Source organism: Aulonocara sp. 'chitande type north' Nkhata Bay, linkage group LG23 (genome assembly GCF_057382095.1).
Source record: "Aulonocara sp. 'chitande type north' Nkhata Bay isolate Kocher_YH1m ecotype deep benthic linkage group LG23, A_spYH_male_GT1.1, whole genome shotgun sequence".
Classification (NCBI taxonomy): domain Eukaryota; kingdom Metazoa; phylum Chordata; class Actinopteri; order Cichliformes; family Cichlidae; genus Aulonocara; species Aulonocara sp. 'chitande type north' Nkhata Bay.
The window spans coordinates 29,049,908-29,070,941 of record NC_141365.1 but is presented as its reverse complement, the minus strand read 5'-3'; the positions used below and the strand labels follow the sequence as shown (position 1 = coordinate 29,070,941).

Here is a 21,034-nt window from a genome sequence, read left to right as displayed (position 1 = left end):
TCTCATGTTGGCTTTGATTAACTTAACTTGCCGTGGCCTGTAAGAAGAATGAAAGTGGGGTTTTAGAGAAGGGTGGAAGTTCTCTTCTGGAAAGGAAAAACACTGTCACAAAACAGAGTAGAGAAAAATAACTGGTTTATCCTGATTACCTTGTAATTGTCTACCAGTAAATCGATCATGTTGGCATCTCAGATGGATAAAACAAGTGGTTTTTAAACTTATTCTTATTCAACTTATTCTTCAGGGACCACCAGTGTACCTGGTTGATGTCTACAAAACACTGTTGGGCATCTGAGCCGATTACTTTAGTAGATGTGAGCGGGACGGTGTCTGATGTTCGTATCATGTATTTGAGAAGCTCCCTTTTGTGCGCCTCAGTGCTTTTGTGCTCTTTGTCATTTTATGACTCAGTGAGAGCGCCACAGCGCTTATGAGGACTGAATTCCAGTATCTGGGTTGCAGGAATTTGAACCTGCAGCACTTGAGGCCTTGGGTTCACGTCCCCTCGAGCTCCTGCTGCAGAGTGTCTGACAGGTGAGACCACAGCGAGGATTTTGGCATGAAGATAATATCGCAGATGTGGGCTGCTAAATCTTTTTCTTTTTCTTTTTTTTTAAAACTTTTAATCATTTAGAACGCCGGGTTATTGCTTTTTAATTTTCTCCTGTCAGTCAGCTCATTAGAGGCGTCACTTCTCATTTATTCTTACTGTCTCACATTCAGGAGGAGCCACCAAGCTTGACGCCACGCTGCTTAATGTCTCTTTACCACCTGCTTTCTTTAACAGATCTCCTCAGTTGGGGATTGCCCAAAAAAGGAGTCGACTGTGTTGCCTTCAAGCTCCCGTGCCGCTTCGTGAATCCCAACCGTCTCACCCCCTCTCTTGTTTGTAAATGCCCTGCTCGTGTTCGTGCCAGAAACTCACTTTGACATACCGCAGGGGGGGAGGAGGAGAGAGGAAGAGGCGGGGGGGGGGGGGGGGGGGGGTCATGGGTGTTGATTTCTGCTGAGCTTCTGCCAAAGATGCCTTGCAGGGAACTTTCTTTTATTCTGCTCGTTGACTTTGGAAAATTTGAGTTATTTGATAACTGGGAAAAAGCAGCCAGGAGCACAGTGAAATGTTGTTATCAAGATACACGTGTAAGAACAAGTTGATTTCTTAGTTTGTGCATTAGTTTTTCTTGGTACGACTCCAAAAAGCAGGTGGGAGCATTTCTTTTATTTTATTTGGCATCAAGAGCCTCTTTAAAATAATAGCTGCCCGCATTAACGGTGAGTGATGTGCGGGTAAACGCATTCAACTGTAAATTTAAGACAAAATAATAAATTCATTTAAAACTGTGGCACTCCCATCTGTTGCTAGAAATCGAGATATAAATCACATCAGACTAACTGCAGGTTAAATGAATGACCTGTGTCCTGATGGTATTCAAACCTCATTCAGCCCTGGGCGTCCAGGCTGGTGGATTTAGGTCCATAAGTTTATGAACACTTTTTTAAGATTTTGACTCTGTGTACCACCACGGTGGGTTTTTAATCAAACAATCGGTGTGTGACTAAAGTGCAGAGTTGAATCTTCAGTTCAAGAGGTTTAACAGAAGTATTTAGGCATCACAGCTGTTTTTATATACACTCCTCATTTAAAAGTAATTGGACAATTGACTAACAAGCAGTTTCTTGTCTAGTTGAGGTCTGTTCCTTCATTATTTCACAAGATATGAGGCAGGTAAAATACCTGGAGTTGATTCCAGGTGTTGCATTTGGTAGGTGTTCAATGAAATTGTCAATATGGCATCCCAGAGAGATGTTGGTGCAAGTGAAGAAGGGCGTCATCAGACTGAAAATCCCCCAGAAAATCTGATAGAGAGATGGCAGAAACCTTAGGAGAGGCCAAATCAATAATCTGGTACATTAAAAAGACTGAATGCACAGACCAGCTCAGCAACACCAAAATATCTGAAAGAGAACAGAAGATAACCAAAGTAGATGATCACAGAATTATTTCCCTGGTTCAGGAAATCAACTTCACAGCATCTAAACAAGTAGAAAAACTCTCCAGACTTCGACAGTTTGCAAAATTCTAGAAAAAAGTCCTTGGACAGTCAAAACCAGAATTAACTACTTTAACTGCTACTACTAAGATGATGTCCTTCATAGTGCAGTGGAGGAACCTAACAAGCAAAAGATTCACAGTTTGATCCTGGGAGGAAACACAAATCCCTTTGGGATTGCATCTGGGAGGGCATTTGGTGCCAAATCAAGGATGTGGAGCTACCCATTGTGGTGACCCCTTGTGAATAATTGAGCAGCTGAAAGTAGCCCCTCTTTTCTACTACTAAGATAAAATAATTTTGAACGTCTGGAAAATACGGTCCGTGTCTTAATATTGTTGCAATTTCTAAACAGCTAATGGAAAAGTGTAATATAGTGTTAGCCAAAAAGTACAGTTATAACCTTAAGTATATCGGCATCGTAAGAAAGTGAGGAAAAAAATATTTGCACTTTTTGACTCCATACAAGTCAAAAGTGCAAATATTGGTTTTGTTTTATTTTTGTTTTTTTACTTTTCAATGTTTTTAAATAATTAAAGCTGGCGTTCTCAAAATGTGACCCCTGCAGTCCAATTGTAGCCCACCGAAACCATTTTTCTGGTGACGAGATCTTCAAGGAAAAATTAAGATTCAACACTTTTTGCCTGTTACGGTTTCTAAATCAGCAGAGAATGAGAGCAAGTAGGCCATTAACAAATACAGCCAGGGTCACAATACAAAACCTATTTTTAGTGACTTCTAAGTATTAAATTAAATGTTGGTCTTGTTTTTTTTACAGTTTGATAATTTTTAATGGTTAGTTGACAGTTTGTAAATTAACTTCTCACTCTGGCATTACTTCTTGAGTTTATTTGACCAATTTAAAGCCCAGAATGATGGTGATTTGACTCTTTGTGTGATTGTTCTTGCATTTTTAGAAACTACACTGTGTGCGCTTTTGGCAGTCATGCTGAAGCTGCCTCTGGTAATGTATTGTAATATAAAGTATGCAGTTATTAGTACTTATCTGATCTTATTAAAGAAGAACAGAAAGCTTTTAAACTGCTGTAAATGTGACCCCTGCAGCCTCTGTGTTGCTGCCATCTGCTGGGCCAGTCAAGTACTGTCAATTAAAGGACATGACAGAAAGCATGTGGACGTGCTGCAGATGTTGACCTGAAATGAATAGGCAAGAAAAGTTGATTTTCAGAGTAAATCTGATTGTGTTTTACATATTTCTGGAGTTTAACAGAGAGGAAACAAGACAAAAGGACGAAAGTTAACAAATAAAACAGAGTCAGCAAATTCAGTATTTATTAAATTAAGTGAAATTTAAAGATTTAGAATATTATAACATAGTTCTAATTATTTGCAGTAGACAATTACCTCTTAACGTCCAGAATCTGTTTAACATGAGCTGCAACAAATACACATCACATTACACCTGATGGTAGGACTAACATAATGTAATTGTAGCATATCAAAACTTTAAAAAATCATACAGAAATAACACAATTATCCAATATTGTGGTAGATTTAGAGTGAAGATGCTTTGAATACAAAGATTTGACATGAATGGTTTGGGATGATTTTGTATTTCAGTCAGAGCTTTAGCTTCAGTCTACACACTTTCAGTTTGTGACAGCAATTAAAAAAAATAAAGATAAAGATGAAAATAAAATGACAGGCAGAGAAGGAACTTCAGAGCTGAAATAGTTTTTCTAGCATCTTAAATCCATAATTAAACATTCCTTTGAGATAGAAGATAAGAAAAACTACATATGCTATCTTAGTGTGCACATTTGGTCCCATTAGTGCACTTTACCTCTGCATCAGGACTTACGATTTTGCTATGTTTGTCATAAATTTTGAAAGTGCTGCTTTCCCAATGCTAATATGAAGTTTGAATTAGATGTTGCACCATATTAGAAGTTATATCTCACTGCTCTGATGTGAAATAGACACATTTATCTGTATCTCGGCCTCAGTTTTCTTTCATGGTGTTGCATTTTAATGGATTAAATCTCCATATTTGGAGGCTGACTCACCCTGCAAAGTTCACTCCTGTCACCAGCAGATTTATTCCAGCGTTTATATCTTTGCATCTGCTGCACAGACCACCAACATAAATGGCAACATCATTTGAGCCTCTTCCTCACACATCTCATCTTCCATCTTCGATATTTTGTGTAATAAATAAATGAAATGATCTTGTTGGACCGGGAACTTCGTGCTCTCTCTTTGTAATTGCTGTGTCGTATTTCTATCTGACTGAACTCGCTTCCCACAGTTAACACGGATGACTGTCTCGCTCTTCCCCATCTGCTCTGGTGTAGACCCCCAGTTGTCGACAAAGATGCACCGAAACACTTGATAATGAAGCCTCTGTAGATCTTTTTTTGTTTAAAGTTTGAGCCAAGGTGAGGCTGACATCTTTTCGGGACCTGCTGTTTGGCAAAGCCAGATATGTTTTCAGAAGCGTGAAATTTATTAGGAAGAGTCATGAAACAAAGCAGCGTCTAGTTGGGGCTTGTTGCAGAAGTTTCCTCTCCAAACCTCTCACGTGGTCATGTTTAACCCTCTCAGGCTCAAATTAAGTTTTAGTTGCTAATGCACAACCAAGTCCTTCAGTGGTACTTCTGAGTAAAAAAAACCTCATAAAATATGTATGTGGGGTAATCAAGTTGTTAGTTTTTAACTGTTGCAAATCGGCAACGCCTGCCTTGAGAGGGTTAAGTAACCAGAGTTACCTGAAATAAAAAGAAGAAATACAGTTTTAGGTATTAAGTTTTCTTCTTTCCTCCTCCAGTAATCACCATGGTTGTCATGTGAGCTTTAGGAGGAACATGCTGCTTGTATGATGTGGCAACAGCAGAACCAATGTTACTGGTGCTTCAACATTCAGCTGCAGCTCACTACATATGACTGCACCTCGCTGTAGCTGTATGTGTGGAAGTGTAAATGTAAGCAACAGCTGCCTTCATAATAAAACACAATGCACAAAGGAAGCGTGCCCAAACGCAGTCGTGTATTTACTTACCCTGCTTGTGGCCCTGTGCAGGTCAGAGTCAGCTGACAGCTGACGGTGATGAAAAGTGCTGGGAACGCAGAGGGAGCGTTAGCACGTATGTTTGAGAGCCTGCAGGGGATTTATGGTGATATATGATGGACACGGAGAAAGCGTTGGGGGTTGTGTTATTTGAAAGAAAAAAACTAACCTGATGTTTTTATATTTTTAATTAAAAGAAAAGTATTTTCTTGGTTTTTAGTCAGAACAATGCATCGATGCGTAAATGTGAAAACAATAAATAAAAACGTTATAAAACTCTAGTTCATGAAGTTTATGTAGTTTTTGATTCATTTGTCTGTTGTTAAGATGCAAGCTTTAATTCCCTGCTGATGAAAATCAACAGAAACCTCATCAAAGAAAGAGCTTTGTCACAAAAGAGAGACAAAAAAACGCAGACAGGAAGTCTGTAACTGCCTGTAATTACTGTAAAGCTGAAACATGAGTGTTCTTTGTTCACTTGGTTTTTCATTTTTTTTATGTTTTAGTCATATTTGTCACTACTGTACTCCTCAGTATGTCTGGCTTCAACCACGATTTTACTAATTTCAGCTGGAAAGAAATTAGTAAACAATGCAAGCAGAACCTTTCTCATATATCCAAAGGGGACTGTGTTTGCAGTTAGAATGTTTTCTGTAGATAATAAATCTCTTTGGCATAAGATCTGCAGCAAAAAGTGCTTCTAGTAATAGAAAATTGAGTTGTAAAAGGTGTTTATAAGCTGGTTTAAACCTGATTTTTTTTTGCTTTTGTTTATCTTATGCTCTTTTTATGAATTCCTCTCCCAAGGTGACACCTGTTGGCAAAAACTTTTTATGAAACTCAGTGCTCAAACCGGTGCTTAAAGAATCAAGAACACAAAATTAGTCCAAAAACCTCTCATGTTCAGCTGTTTTTTTATGGCATCACTCTTGGCAGGAAGCAGAGCTTAATCAATGGAAAAAACACAAACTTTGTCCAAACACCTCTCATGTTTAGCTGTTTCCCACTTTTTCTTTGGTCATTTTAGCCTTTTTGGCCAGGGTGAAGGGAGCATCTGCCATCAAACACGAAGCCAGCCGCATGTAACTTCGACGGTGTTTGCTAGTTTACCTTACATGCATTAATTTAATAACGTGGTTAGCCTAAATCGTGTGTAATTTACGCTGAGGCGTAAATTACACACGATTTAGGCTATCGATTTAGGCTAACAACATTAAGCTACTCACGCAGAGAAGAACGGCGGCTGCTGCCATCATCATCCGTCATCATTTCTGCTACACTGGCAGGGCTAGGGGCCAGGACTTTCCTCTTTGGGTTTTTGGGGGATGTTGCTAACTTCGGTTTGGATAACAGGCAAACCACCCGCAGTAGATGTGCTCGGTGTGAGGTCTCGCAGCAAGCTATCAAATACGGTGCATTTCTCGGCTTTTAACAAAATGCTATACGTTGCCAGGTGTTTCATCAGATTCGAGGTGTTACCTCCTTTGCACACTATCACCTTAAAGCACTTGCTGCAGGCTGCTGAGTTTGCATATTTTGCTGTGAAGTACAGCCAGACTTTTGACCGCTTCGCCTTGAGCATTTTTAATCTGTAGCTCTGCTCTAAAAGAACGTACATACCTGGACCTGCCTACTATCCTTGCAAAGGTAAAATGATTGGCTAGAATCCAAAGTGTATGACAGGAAAAAAAAGCACCGAAATAAAGCACCAAAATGTGCGCTGCTTTTCGGCCTACCGTTTATGTCAGAACCGGTGCCGGTACCCATCCCTAGTAAGGATTTAAAATATATTTATGTATATAACCTGTAGATCTTTAATAAGGGGGATGTAAAGTAAGTTGGCTCAGCTGTTAATATTTTTAAATGGTTTATGTACAAGTAAGTAAAAAAAACATCCACAATACGGAAACACATAACTGTAAAGACACAAGTTCATAAATATTGTAAGATAAACAGAAAACCCCAACAATCATATGGCCCCCTATGAAGAAGGGTTTTGGCAACAGTGTCAAGGAAAAAAGTCCTTTAAACAGGAAGAAACCTCCAGCAAAGACACACTGTGGAAGAGAGCTAGAGATCTGATAGCAGTCTGATTGCAAAGTGCTCCAATCGGGTGATACGGTAGTATGAGGTCGTTAAGATAAATGGGGACTGATTATTCAAGACCTTGTATGTGATTTGAAGGATTCCAAATTTGACTCGAAATTTAACAGGGAGCCAATGAAGAGAAGCCAATATGGGAGAATTGAGATTTTGAGCAGAATGAGCGGCACATTAGTTGGTCATTTAACAGCATTTTACAAAGCAGCCTGGTCATGGCTCTTAAATGTCAGTTTTATGGCTTTCCCTGCTGTAAATCTGACATTTAGGATTTTTGGATGGTCAGACTGATAAAATCAGACACTTGGAGACACCAGGTTTTCTTAGATTTTGTTGGCCTAATGATCAATTAATAGCCTTGATTACAGCACCATTAGTTTGGCAGTACAAACAGGAGCCCCTTAATGAGGCGGATTAGCAGATTATAATCTCTTCTGTTGCTGGTCTGCACAGGAAAATAGGAAGATAAAGGAGTTAATGATGCATTAAAGAAAGCAAAGTTTCACCAGAGTAAACTCCAGTGACTCTAATGTTCTTCAGCAGTGTTCTTTAGCAGCAGTTATGTTGCATGAATGCACAAATGATGGGGATACGGCAGCGTGTCATGCAGCGTGGGTGTGGGAGGTCCACCAGCTGGAATGTGTAACAGCTGGTTGTCCGAGTTTGGCAGATGCTGGATGATGAGGGGACTCTGGGCCATGTGGAGGAGGAGGAGGAAGAAGAGGAGGAAAGGGAGGAGGAGGAGTGTTGGTGGAGAGGAATCCTTTTGCCCCAATTGCCCATCTGTGAGAACCTGGAGGGAGTGCTTTTTCCGAGGATTTTCTCCGATGAGGCAATGGAGTCGGTCTCTCGGGAGGGCAGCTGCTGTCTCTCATTCATCCCTCACATTGCTGCTCAGCCTCTCTCCAGCTGCGTTCACGCTGTTTATCCGATTATGTTCCTCCCAAAGCTTCAGAAAGTAGACTTGGTGGTTTAATTTTTGGTTACTGTAGTTACCAAAAATTAAAACAGAGGCATAAATCAGACATCTAAACACACCGAAGCAATCGGCGCCGTGTGACTGAACCTCCCTTGTTTTCCCTTTTCTTCCTGAGAGATGAGATAATTTCTCTTGCTCTGTCACTCACCGTGCCCTTGCTGTTCTCACCATTTTAGCCTGTCAGCTGCTGTGCTCAGTTTTCCCACCTTTTTCCTCCTTTTGTCCCTTTTTCCCATGAAATCATGCAAAGTAGAAGTACAAAGATCTTTTACTTAAAAGTAGAAAAGTTTTTAAAATACTACATGAACAGTATGAATCCTGGAGTGAAATGTTTCCATTGTTATAACTCTGCTGTTACAGTGTGCTGTCCTTGCTTGTACTGTTGCACAGTTTAGTGTACTGATCTGAACCTGGGGGCCACGGGGTAATCTGAGTACCGAGTACTTCTTAACTTTCTCTAGTAGTTGGTTTGGAAATGTAGCAAAATTTTTGTTTGAATAAAAACATGAGAGAAGGAAAAAGTAACACATTCAGAAGTGTATTTTGTATTTTTATGTTGTTTAAAAATCAAAAATATGAGCTAAGCAAAGTAATGAATTACAGAAAACAAAAAATAAATAAATAAATCCTGGGGCAAATTTTTTTTTTCCCCTTTGTGTGTTTGTTTACATTAGTAAATCTTAAATTTAAATTTAAAGTAGGAAATAGTGGACATTTGGAAGCTAGAGGGCACCATTCACACCATAAAAAAATATTAATATTACTTTTACTCTTAAGCTGAGTTTTTATTGACTGTTTACTTCCCTTTGTACTCACTTGCTTTGACAAAATCTGTTTGGTAGGATCAACAAGGGTTCAAGACTTTTGAAGATTTCATTTTCATGGGTGACTCAGAGACTCGGAGAAGACTTGAAGATAAACTGTGTTGCTGACATAAAATATACTTCAACTGAAAGGGGTCATTTCTCAGAGCTGTGCTGACTGTAACAATAAAATGAAATGATTTGTGTCCACAAACTTGAGCAGATTACTTTTGCTTTGCCATGAGAGGGACTGAAATGTGCAGAAGCTAGAAAAAAAAGTGTATTTTTGTGTGATTGTGAAGTTTAATGCTCAAACTTATGAGCTAACACTGCCATCTCGTCTTCAATTATTGATTCACTTGTTTATTTTAAAAATTTCAAAACCCAAGGAAACAAAACACTGTCAACTGTCATTATCACTTTAACATGAGGATATCTGCACATCTGTAGTGTCACCAGATATGCTGTCATAAACAATTAAAAAAGGACAAATATGAACAGATTAAAGATATTCACAAAACATAATTTTGGCCTGTTATTTTTATATCTTAACTTAAGCTTCTCTGTAACAAAAACATATTTTTTAAGATTGAAGCAAAAGTTTCTGTAATGATAACTGTTGAGTTATGTACAAGCGCAGTTCCAAAAACGTTGGGACTCAAAAAGCGAAAATGTAAATAAAATCAGAATACAGTGACTTGCAAATCTCATAAATCGAAATTGTATTAACACTAGAGTATAGAAAATATATTAAGACATTTTACTATTTAACCCTTTCATGTATGAATTATGACATCTTTAGGCATGAAAAGATGAATAAAAATACTTAAGAAAAAATCCTGATTGAGGTTGTCATAATTCATGCATGACAGGGTTAAATAACAATAATTTCAATAAAACACATCATACATCTATAGTAGCATTAAACAACCAGTGGGTGGCAGGGTATGGAGTGGACACATCACTGTCCAATGTAGTGGTTTATGTGCAAGTATACCATCAGCACTGACACAAATACAAGAAAACAGACTTTGAATAGCTGTCCACTGTAGTGACCACTATGCGTGAAAGGGTTAAATGAAAATATTTGTTCATATTGTATTCGATGAAAACAACACATCTGAAAAAGGTTGGGCCTTGTTTACCCCTCAGTAGCATACTGCCATCTTTTAACAACAGTCTGTAAACGTCAAGGAGCTGAAGGAGAAGAGCCGACGGACTTTTGGAAGAGGAATGGTGTCATATTTTTCCTCTCATGATGCTCCGAATGGGTACAGATGCCTGACTGGTCTGCACCTGGACTCTTAATCTGTGCTGCTGTAACAGATGTAGTATGCAGTTTAGCACTGTATAGCCGGAATATGTGAGACTTTCCCTTAAAAAGACGTTGTCTGAATGGGACCATATGCTGCTCTAAAACCTGTACAGGGAGTGCAGAATTATTAGGCAAATGAGTATTTTGTCCACATCATCCTCTTCATGCATGTTGTCTTACTCCAAGCTGTATAGGCTCGAAAGCCTACTACCAATTAAGCATATTAGGTGATGTGCATCTCTGTAATGAGAAGGGGTGTGGTCTAATGACATCAACACCCTATATCAGGTGTGCATAATTATTAGGCAACGTCCTTTCCTTTGGCAAAATGGGTCAAAAGAAGGACTTGACAGGCTCAGAAAAGTCAAAAATAGTGAGATATCTTGCAGAGGGATGCAGCAGTCTCAAAATTGCAAAGCTTCTGAAGCGTGATCATCGAACAATCAAGCGTGTCATTCAAAATAGTCAACAGGGTCGCAAGAAGCGTGTGGAAAAACCAAGGCGCAAAATAACTGCCCATGAACTGAGAAAAGTCAAGCGTGCAGCTGCCAAGATGCCACTTGCCACCAGTTTGGCCATATTTCAGAGCTGCAACATCACTGGAGTGCCCAAAAGCACAAGGTGTGCAATACTCAGAGACATGGCCAAGGTAAGAAAGGCTGAAAGACGACCACCACTGAACAAGACACACAAGCTGAAACGTCCAGACTGGGCCAAGAAATATCTCAAGACTGATTTTTCTAAGGTTTTATGGACTGATGAAATGAGAGTGAGTCTTGATGGGCCAGATGGATGGGCCCGTGGCTGGATTGGTAAAGGGCAGAGAGCTCCAGTCTGACTCAGACGCCAGCAAGGTGGAGGTGGAGTACTGGTTTGGGCTGGTATCATCAAAGATGAGCTTGTGGGGCCTTTTCGGGTTGAGGATGGAGTCAAGCTCAACTCCCAGTCCTACTGCCAGTTTCTGGAAGACACCTTCTTCAAGCAGTGGTACAGGAAGAAGTCTGCATCCTTCAAGAAAAACATGATTTTCATGCAGGACAATGCTCCATCACACGCGTCCAAGTACTCCACAGCGTGGCTGGCAAGAAAGGGTATAAAAGAAGAAAAACTAATGACATGGCCTCCTTGTTCACCTGATCTGAACCCCATTGAGAACCTGTGGTCCATCATCAAATGTGAGATTTACAAGGAGGGAAAACAGTACACCTCTCTGAACAGTGTCTGGGAGGCTGTGGTTGCTGCTGCACGCAATGTTGATGGTGAACAGATCAAAACACTGACAGAATCCATGGATGGCAGGCTTTTGAGTGTCCTTGCAAAGAAAGGTGGCTATATTGGTCGCTGATTTGTTTTTGTTTTGTTTTTGAAGGTCAGAAATGTATATTTGTGAATGTGGAGATGTTATATTGGTTTCACTGGTAAAAATAAATAATTGAAATGGGTATATATTTGTTTTTTGTTAAGTTGCCTAATAATTATGCACAGTAATAGTCACCTGCACACACAGATATCCCCCTAAAATAGCTAAAACTAAAAACTACTTCCAAAAACATTCAGCTTTGATATTAATGAGTTTTTTGGGTTCATTGAAAACATGGTTGTTGTTCAATAATAAAATTATTCCTCAAAAATACAACTTGCCTAATAATTCTGCACTCCCTGTATATATCTTTAAGCATTGATGGCGCCCAGGTGTTCAAACTGCCAATCCCACAGGCACTGATCCTCCTCCACACCTTCAGAGATTCAGGCTTTTGAACTGAGCGTTGATAACCGATTTTAAACACAGGTTTTGGAGAGTGATGTACCCAATCATCTGAGCTGTTGCTAAGTAACCCAATTAGCTGCACAATGTTCCTGCAATGGTTTCTTTTTAGTACCACTCACTTTTTGTCCACTGTAAATATTTCATGTTTTCTGTGTACTATTGTGAATGAAATATAGCTTAAAGAGATTTGGAAATAATTGCACAGTGACCCAGCTTTTTTTCAAGAGTCGTACATATTTTGAAAGGATTTTTGGCATCTCGGCTGCTGGAAATGACTTTAGGAGTCATTTGTTTGCTCTGAAGACACAGTTTAGTTTTCTGCAGCTGCTTAGAGTTACCATTCTTGTGCCTATGTGGTAAAAAACCAACATAAAGCCTGCAACCAGTTAGTGTAGTTTTGCGTAAAGACTCGAAGCAGCATGAAACAGCGAGCCTCGTCCTTCTAAAAATTTAAAAATAGAATTAGTAGGATCTCTGCTTAAGTTTATTAACGTAACCTGTCATTATGCTTTATTAAATTGTGGTTAAATAATTGTTGCCTATAAAGTAATATTTAATATTTTCTTTGGTTAATTTACTTATTTACTTTTATTCAGTCCTGCTCACCAATAAAATGAGCTTTTCCTTTAGAGTATGAACTAAACCTTTTCTTTATGATCTGCAGTGCGTTTATGAAAACTCCATATTTCTGCAGAGGACTCATCTGTCTAGGCCGGGTGTGCCTATGTGGTAAAAAGCATGCCTGTATGCTTTCTAAGGAGACCCACAGGAGTCACGCAGGGGAGGAGTTTTAGTTTGAGGCCTTTTTTTTTTTTTTTTTTTGGAGGAGTTTGCACTGGGAGCTCAGTGGGGAGGGTCCCAGAGTAGTTTTTATGCCTCTGCTTTCATTCACTGGTTGCTCAGTGGCCCTTGATCAGCCTCGATTTAACTGCTGCCCGTCTGGCTAACAGGTGGTGCTTTGAGGAATCAGCGCTGTTGCAACAGCCAGCACCATGTGGAGGAGGCTCCAGACTGCAGCGCTGCTCCTCATCCTCTGCTCCGGGAGCTTGGAGGCCTGGTTCTGGAGAACCACGGATGAAGAAACAAAGACAGAAGCGGTTACGTTTGATGCTACCACTTTAACCACTCACACTGTAGCAATGATCACCAGTACAAAGCAGGTGGAGGAAGGTGCTACTACTACTACTACCAGCAGTGTAATGATGGAGGAGGAAGGTTCTACTAAGACTGCCGCTGGTGCAAAGATGGAGGAAGAAGAGGAGGATGACAACTTGTCCGGGGTCGGGGAAGAAATCATCAACGTGGCCACAGGCATCCGTAAGTTTGTCGAGGCGTGGGATGCGACCACGACCACCTGGACTGTTAGTGCTGGCCTGACGGAGAAGACGGAGAAGTCTGACGTGACGATGAAGCCAGGCAGGTTCTTGGGGGAGAGGGTGGAGGAAGGGTCTGGGGGTGGGGAAGGGGATGGATTTGAGTCAGACGTGACAATTAGAGGTGGCGTTTCTAAATTGAATGGCCCACCCTGTCTCCCCGCGCCCTCTGATTGGCCCGTTTGCAGACAGCCACGCCTTTTCTCGTTGCCCAACTTTTTCAACCACACCTCAGTGGAGGAGGCGGGGGCGGTCCTACAGGAGTGGGCTTGGCTCACAAAAGCAGAATGTCACCACAGCGCAGAGCTATTCCTCTGCCTCCTCCTGACTCCCAGGTGTCCATCCCCCGTCTCTAACCTGCCCTGCCGCAGCTTCTGCCACACACTGCAAGACAGCTGCTGGGCGTTCCTGGAAAACGGGCGTCTCCCAGTGGAGTGTGACCTCCTGCCTGAAAGAGCTCATGAGCCCGGGCGTCCGGTGTGCATGTCAGTTAGTAACTGGAAAGGTAACCGCGGCGGGTTAGAATGTATCCTGTGTGACGATACATTTTGAATCCGGAGCGTCTATGTGTGTTTGTTTTGGTGTCCAGCTGCATCATTGTCTTTGCCCATCACATGATTCGCTTTAAACGTGATGCATGTTTTTACCACTTTAATTTGATCATATAGAGCCCATAAAGTACTCTGGCTCATGTGACTACAGGTGCTATACATTACAGTTTCACATATATTTGACCTCCTACCATGAAACCACTGGTGGGTTTGTTTTATTAGAGGAAGATAATGACCCTCACATTTACTGGGGCTCCGGCTAATGATAATTTTTTTATTATTTTGTTGCTTGTAAGAAATTTCAATTTTCCAAATCACAGGATAAAATTATTAAATGTCTTTTTTTTTAATCCAGAACCCCAAATATATGAATTATTATAATCTAAGGCTGTAAATTCACAAGTTTTAGAAACAATCATCATCACTTTTGAAAAAATCTGGGATCAAATTACTGAAGTATAGTTAATAAAGTATTCTGTTTTGGATATTGTCACAATTAATGCACAAGAGCATTCATCATCTTTTAAAAAAATAAAAATCTGTTATATTCTTGTGCCTACATTACCCATAATGCAACATCAGTTTGTTTTAGAAGATCAGGTGTAGTAAGTAGCAACTATGTAGCTCACAGGCTCAAGCAGGGTTCAGTTCAGGCTTCACAGTCTTCACACGCCTCTTTCTGAGGTCACAAAGGGCTTTAGTCAACTTTCTTACATCCAGATTCTTATCAAAGTAAACTTTAAGTGCAGTTCCATTTGATCAGCAGTATATCAAAAATGAATGAAGGCATCATATTCACTGTAATAAATATCGAAATTCTGTTATACAGAGGACCCAGAGTACCAAAAAAAAGTTTTATCATATGATCAACTATTTGGCGGTTAGGTAATCAAGTTTGGTATGTGAGATGCTAATGTTTTTGGTATATTTTATATTTATCCAAAAACACCCCAAAACATATCTAAATGTAAATTGTAATAATTAATTATTAACCCTTTAAGACCTACCATAGAACCAAGTCCACCAGAGTTATCTTTACATTTTTACATGCGGTAGTGCCATTTTTGGGAGCATTTCAAGTTGCTATACATCAATACAACCATTATAGCCCAAACTTTAATAATATGTATGCATTAAGTGCATAATAACTACACAAATTGCAAAAAAGTGCAGTAAACTACAAAAAAATTGAAAATCTTTTTTCTTTTTTTTTCTTTTTTTTCACATATATTTCTAGTTAGCAAAATTTAAGATGGCTTGTCTCTCAAAACTGTAAACACAAAAAAGTTGCACAAAAAAGTTTCCAACAACAGGAAATTTATTTTGAGTGTCTTCATAGCTTTATTTTTGAGATACACCAATGTTTATATACTGCAAACGAAAAACGAAGAAAAAATATTATAATGCAAATTTGCCAAAAAACAGCATGTGCATCAAAATAAACTGTTTCCAGCAGTGCAATTTGAGTTCTAAGCATCCCAGAAACTATAAATAAAAGCATAAACTCAAACATGACTTTTAAAAACACCAGTGTAGGCTTATAAGGCCCCGAAAGTAAAAAACTACATTTCTGCAAAAATGACGTCACTTCCGGTTTCAGGCAGGTAATGGCGGACATGCAATAGTTCGCGCTGACGTCTGTTCCAACATAGGAAGTGTTATGAACAGCTGATCAGATCAGCAAAGCATGTTTCTGGAATATTATGTTTTTGTTGCTGCAAGTGCTTTTTATGCAATTTTTGCAAAGCTATATGTGGAAGGAAACCGTGACCTAGGACAAGCTGATGGCATAAGATATAAGTACAACTCCTCCAGTTTCAAAGGTTTTTTTGCAGTTTGCAAAGAAAATTATTGCGCTAGCTTACGTGGTTCCAGTTCTACAGGGATTTAAAAATAGTTACGCAAAACGGAGCGTGCCCGCTCCGACCAGTTTTAAAGGGTTAATATACTGGTAAAAATCAACTGAGAAACTACCAACACACATAAGTTATGTATACACTGTCATATAGCTGACACGTGTTGCCTACATAATTTAAAAATATAGATGATTATCTTTATTTTTCATTTTCTAATTTTTAATGTATTATTTTATTTAGGCGGTTTTGGTCCTCTGTATTTTAAAGTCAGAAAAAAGCTTGCAATTTGGAAGATGGGTTTGATTAATGTTAAATACACACTTTTTGTAAATCAATGGTCAAAACATGCAAAAACATTGATGTTGGAACTGCTGAAGTTGCTGTGGTGTCACTTTCTCCCCTGACGCATGATAAAACACCTGAGTTCACGCCGTTGTCGCCAGGCTGCACGCAGCAGTTCATGTTGTTGTCTTGTCTCCTGCAAACGAGGCATTTTTAATGTGTAGAGTCAGTAGCAGTCAGCAGCAGCATGCCTGCTAGTTGTTTGATGGTAGCTGCATCTTTTTTATGACACTTAAATCTATTCTGGTCATGTTAGATGTTTATACTGTAAACTAGAAATCATATATACATTAGGTTAGAAACTTTTGCAGTGAAACCCTGACAAATATATCAGAGGCTCTTGTTCAGCCTTTTAATGCCTTAATAAATTTAACAGCACACGTCATTGGCTGGACATTCCTGGGGTTTTTTAAATTAAAACTTTGACCTCTGCCACATGAAAACCTTCTTCATCGTGTGTTTCCCACGAGAATGCTTACTGCAAATGTTTGAATGACCTTTACAACAACTTGTGGCTTTAAAACACCAACACAGCTATGTTTCACCCCACAGCAGACTCCTGAATCTGCACTGCAGTACGTTTTGGAGACTTTGGTGTATGCATGCAGCCAAGCTTTTGCACTGTTTTTGCTCGGGGTGTACGGGTTATAACACGTCCCTGTGGTTGTCAGTCAAACTGTTTATTGCCTGTGATTTTCCAAACACCTGCACAAGGGATGACAAAAGGGTTAAGGGAGCCTACATTTGATCAAAAACACTCAGTATACGCTCTCAGTCGTGATGTTGTCTTTACATTTAGATGTAGGTTGGTTTCTCACAGTAGGCAGTAATCATTCTATTCCTCCCATCACATCCTACTCCTGCATGCCAGCCACGCTTTTCTGTCTCGAGTTATCGTGTCATCATTTCTACTCAGCTGGTGTGTTATGTAGGTTTACAGATGGATGGCGTTTTATAGTTTCCCAGATGGAGAGGAAACAATCAGGCTATCTGTGGTGGCAGTGGCGGTGGAAGTGGGGAGAAGCTTGTGGAAGGTATTTTTGATAACCGCTGTGGGTGGGAAAATGGTCTGCTCCGAGAGATTGAGTGTGACGATTGTGCGGTCGGTTTGGGTGAAAGGGCGGCGGTCTTGCGGTCGGTAACAAGAGAGCGTTGTGATGGGATGAGACGGGGAGGCTTGCAGTCTCTGCCAGGAGGGCAGAGGGCACGACAGTCACCCACCCTTTCACCCAGTCACACTTGATGGAATGCAGTCGAGTGTTTGGGACACCATTAGAAGATGAGCAGAGATTCAAAATGAGGCACAAGTATAAGAAAGCCTTTTATGTGAGTGGGGAAATACTGGGTCTTCAACTTGGAAGCAATTTAAATGCATTTTGGACCATTTATGTGTCATTTATAGTGTCTCAAACAGACACTGAGTCACTTCCATTTGTTTAAAGTTTTTCCAGCTGATGCTGAGGTTCAAGAGGCCACGCCCACCCTGGAGGGCCTCTGGGTTCTCCTGCTGCATGGTTAGTGCTCAGTTAGGACTCAGGTATAAAAAAAAGAGACGGCAGTTTAATGAGCTGGTTGTGAGCTGCTTGTTTATCATTATTTCTCATTTGCTGCTGATTGGTTCCCTTATTAGTTCCTAAAAAAACACAGACTGTGAAAGCAAGGTTGTCAGCCTGTCTTCAGCCCATAAAAATAAAAAGTAGTGCCACCAGCAGCCCAAGCTTTAAGCTTTCAACATCACTGAAAAGCAAAGCAAAAAACTTTTAAGTGGCCTGAAAGATCAGTCTTTGCTATTTGCTTTCACGCTGTTGGCGACCAGCTGAAGAATACAACAAATTGACAGATGACTTGGCAGTAAATACATTAGAGAAAGGGTGTCAAACATAAGGCCCGGGGGTCAAAATCGTCCCGGCAAAGACTCCCCTCATGTAATTAACCATTAAATGACAGATAATGCATAAAAATGTTTTGAACTTTTTTTTTTTTTTTATATTAACAAAAAAACCTTGGAGTGTTGGAGCCTGTTAGAGAAGGAAACTGGAAACAGTCTGCAGGTAACTGTTAGAAGCAACAAGCTCTCAAAAACGTATTAGAGCAGTTTGCTTTATCAAATTATATTTTCTCAGTTTTCATATCTGTTTTGTAATAATTCCCTAGCTTTGCCTTCCAGCACAGTGTTTTTCTGCACTTTTTCCTCTTTTTAAAAGTCAGATTTGGTGCTTTTACTGAATCCAGTTTTCAGTACATTCATTCTGTGAGTAATTAATTTTTGCCCTACTTCATGCATGTAACACATGTATCACGACAGCAACGGTTAAGGTTTGACCCTGTAGCAGATTGGAGAGTAAGAGAGCTAGCACAGACTTAAAATATAAAAACTGGGCTTTAGACACATTGAAATATGGTCCTGTTAGCAAAACGGATGATGAAGTAAATCATGCATTTCGACATGTGCTGCAGGCTAAATTTATGAACCAGTGCTACCTGTCACCGTTCATACTTCTCAAATTCTTCACATAGACAAATTTGTTTTGGAGGGCAGCCAAAAACCCGAGCTTTTCAGCTCTTCTGCCTCTTCGAGGAGCAAGATGTGAACAAAAAGAAGAATCCAGCTGATGTCATCTGAGCTGCACCGATCCCCCCTCAATCAACTTTAATTGGCGCTGGGCTCTGGGCTCATTCAGACGTGGATTAGAGTCTGAGCGGGGATCAGAGGCTGGGTGAAGGTGTCACAGGCTCCATTTGAAGTGTTAACTGATGCCACAGACGAGACTCAGTGCAATTAACAGCCCGAGTCTCAGGCCAGCTGTGTGAATGAAGTGTTTGTTGTGTTTTACGATAAAGAGTCCTGGATTTTATTCTTACCCACGTCCTCAATTCTCCAAATCAAGACCTGCAGATTTCTGCTGCAGATATATTAAGATCTGCTTTGGGAATACCAGGACAATGGCATAATATTCCTCATGCAAAACACTGAAATTACTGAAATTGTTCAGACACAGTAGATGCTTTGGTGTAGTTATTGAAGGCAGATTGAGTTGCTTTTGCAAGTAAAGGACATTTCAGGTCAAGCAAGAATGAGGGTGTAGTTTCCTACATTTTTCTCTATTTTAGGCCACTTTAACCATCACATGCTTGCATTACTTTGCCCGTTGTACTTTGTAATTTAAGCACACAGTGTGGTTACATTGACTGCAGTAACACTCAGGCTTAGGCGCAGATTTTACAGGATAGTATAAACTCTTCTTATGCTCCCCCTCCAGGATGAGGGAAGGTCTCTGCACTGCTAACCCTCTGGAGGAGTTCATTAGTTGCACTGTGACATTTCTGCATGTTTTAACTGCCGCGTTGAGTCAGTTCGGGCTGCTGGCCCGTCCACTTTGTCCCATTAACAGTCCCTCATGGTCCATTTTCCCATGGACAGTTGCCGTGCATTTCCTCCCTCCCGCCCTCTGTCTGTCCATCTGTCAGTCCATGCCTCTTCTCATTGCCTGTGTCTTTTTCTTCACACGCTAAAACAGGCAGGGGTCGGATTTCTCTGGAGTTACATGTTAGAAAATACACACATGGCACCCCAGTAATCCCCTGTAACTGAGAACATGAGGTCATTAAGGCCGCGAAACACTGATGTGGGCTGTTCTTGCATACAATGGGGACTGTTAGCGTGAAGAAAGGAGGTCAGAAATGAGCTTTCTGTGATTGGTTTCAACAAAAAAAAATCAGTATTTCATTATTCGACGGTGTCCCATGCAGAGATCTGAGCTGATGTCTTAAGAGCATAAAAAACAATTTGAACAGCTTAACGTGAGGAGTTCCTTCATGAACATAATTTACTGTCCAATTTGCAACAGTTCTGCTCATTGCACACGCCAAATTTCTGTGGTTTTAGCTTTGTTTGTTTGTCATTATAACTTATATAAAATAGGCGGGGTTTCACTTCCTTAAATGCACAAATCAAAATGTAGCAACATTTGGATCAAACTTTGTTTTTTTCTTTGCCAATCCAATGAAACTGCATTTTTTTCATGTTTTTGATCAACTCAAAGTTACGTTTTATATATATTATGACAAACACCATTCACTTAGCACACCTTAAACACACTAAGGTGTGCTAAGTGGCATAGATTCAAGAAGGTTCTGGAAACATTCCTCACAGATTTTGGTCCATATGGACATGTGCTGCATGTCAAAGTGCCACGGACACATGATCACATCCACAATGGAAAATCTTCTGTTCCACTACATTCCGAAAGTTGCTCTATTGGACTAAAATCTGGTGACTGTGGAGGCCGTTTGAGTACAGTGAACTTATTGCCATGTTCAAGAAACCAGTTTGAGATGATCTGAGCTTTGTGACATGGCGTGCTATCCTCAGAAGATGGTACACTGTGGTCATAAAGTGATGGACATGGTCAGTAACAACACTCCGGTAGGCTGTGGTGTTTAAACAATGCTCAGCTGGTACTAAGGAGCCCACAGTGTGCCAAGGCAATATCCCTCATATTATCACACCAACAGCAGCCTGAACTGTTGATATAAGGCAGTATGGAGCCATGCTTTCATATCGTTTGAGCCAACTTCTCACCCTCCTATTAGACGTTGCTGCAAAACTCAGACAGGCAATGACTTTCCAATCTTCTGTTGTCTGGTTTTGGTGAGTCAGTGTGAATTGTAGCCTGAGTTTCCTGCTCTTAGTGGTCTTCTGCTGCTGTAGTCCATCTGCTTCAAGACTGGACATGTTGTGCATTCAGAGATGCTCTTCTGCATTGCTTGGTTGTAACGGTTAATGTTGCCTTCACATTTTTTACCCAGACAACTGCCACTCAGTGTGGATCAGCAGTTTCTGAAATAGTCTCAAATGAATAACCGTG

General features: G+C 40.2%; 1 protein-coding gene across 5 annotated transcripts in view; it reads left to right on the top strand.

The window, feature by feature from the left end:
* Positions 1-21,034, top strand: part of LOC147302041 (uncharacterized) — a 56,812-nt gene that overhangs the window by 10,552 nt on the left and 25,226 nt on the right. For 2 of the 5 annotated variants that reach the window (XM_086282613.1, XM_086282612.1), the window contains exon 1: positions 12,816-13,460. The exons of 1 other annotated variant lie outside the window; for it this stretch is intronic. In XM_086282613.1, the coding sequence (XP_086138739.1) occupies positions 13,037-13,460 (424 nt within the window). In that variant the 5' untranslated portion in view covers positions 12,816-13,036. Of the gene's footprint in view, positions 1-12,815; positions 13,461-21,034 lie in introns of those variants that run through there. 2 more of the 5 variants (XM_086282615.1, XM_086282614.1) reach the window with 1 other exon arrangement.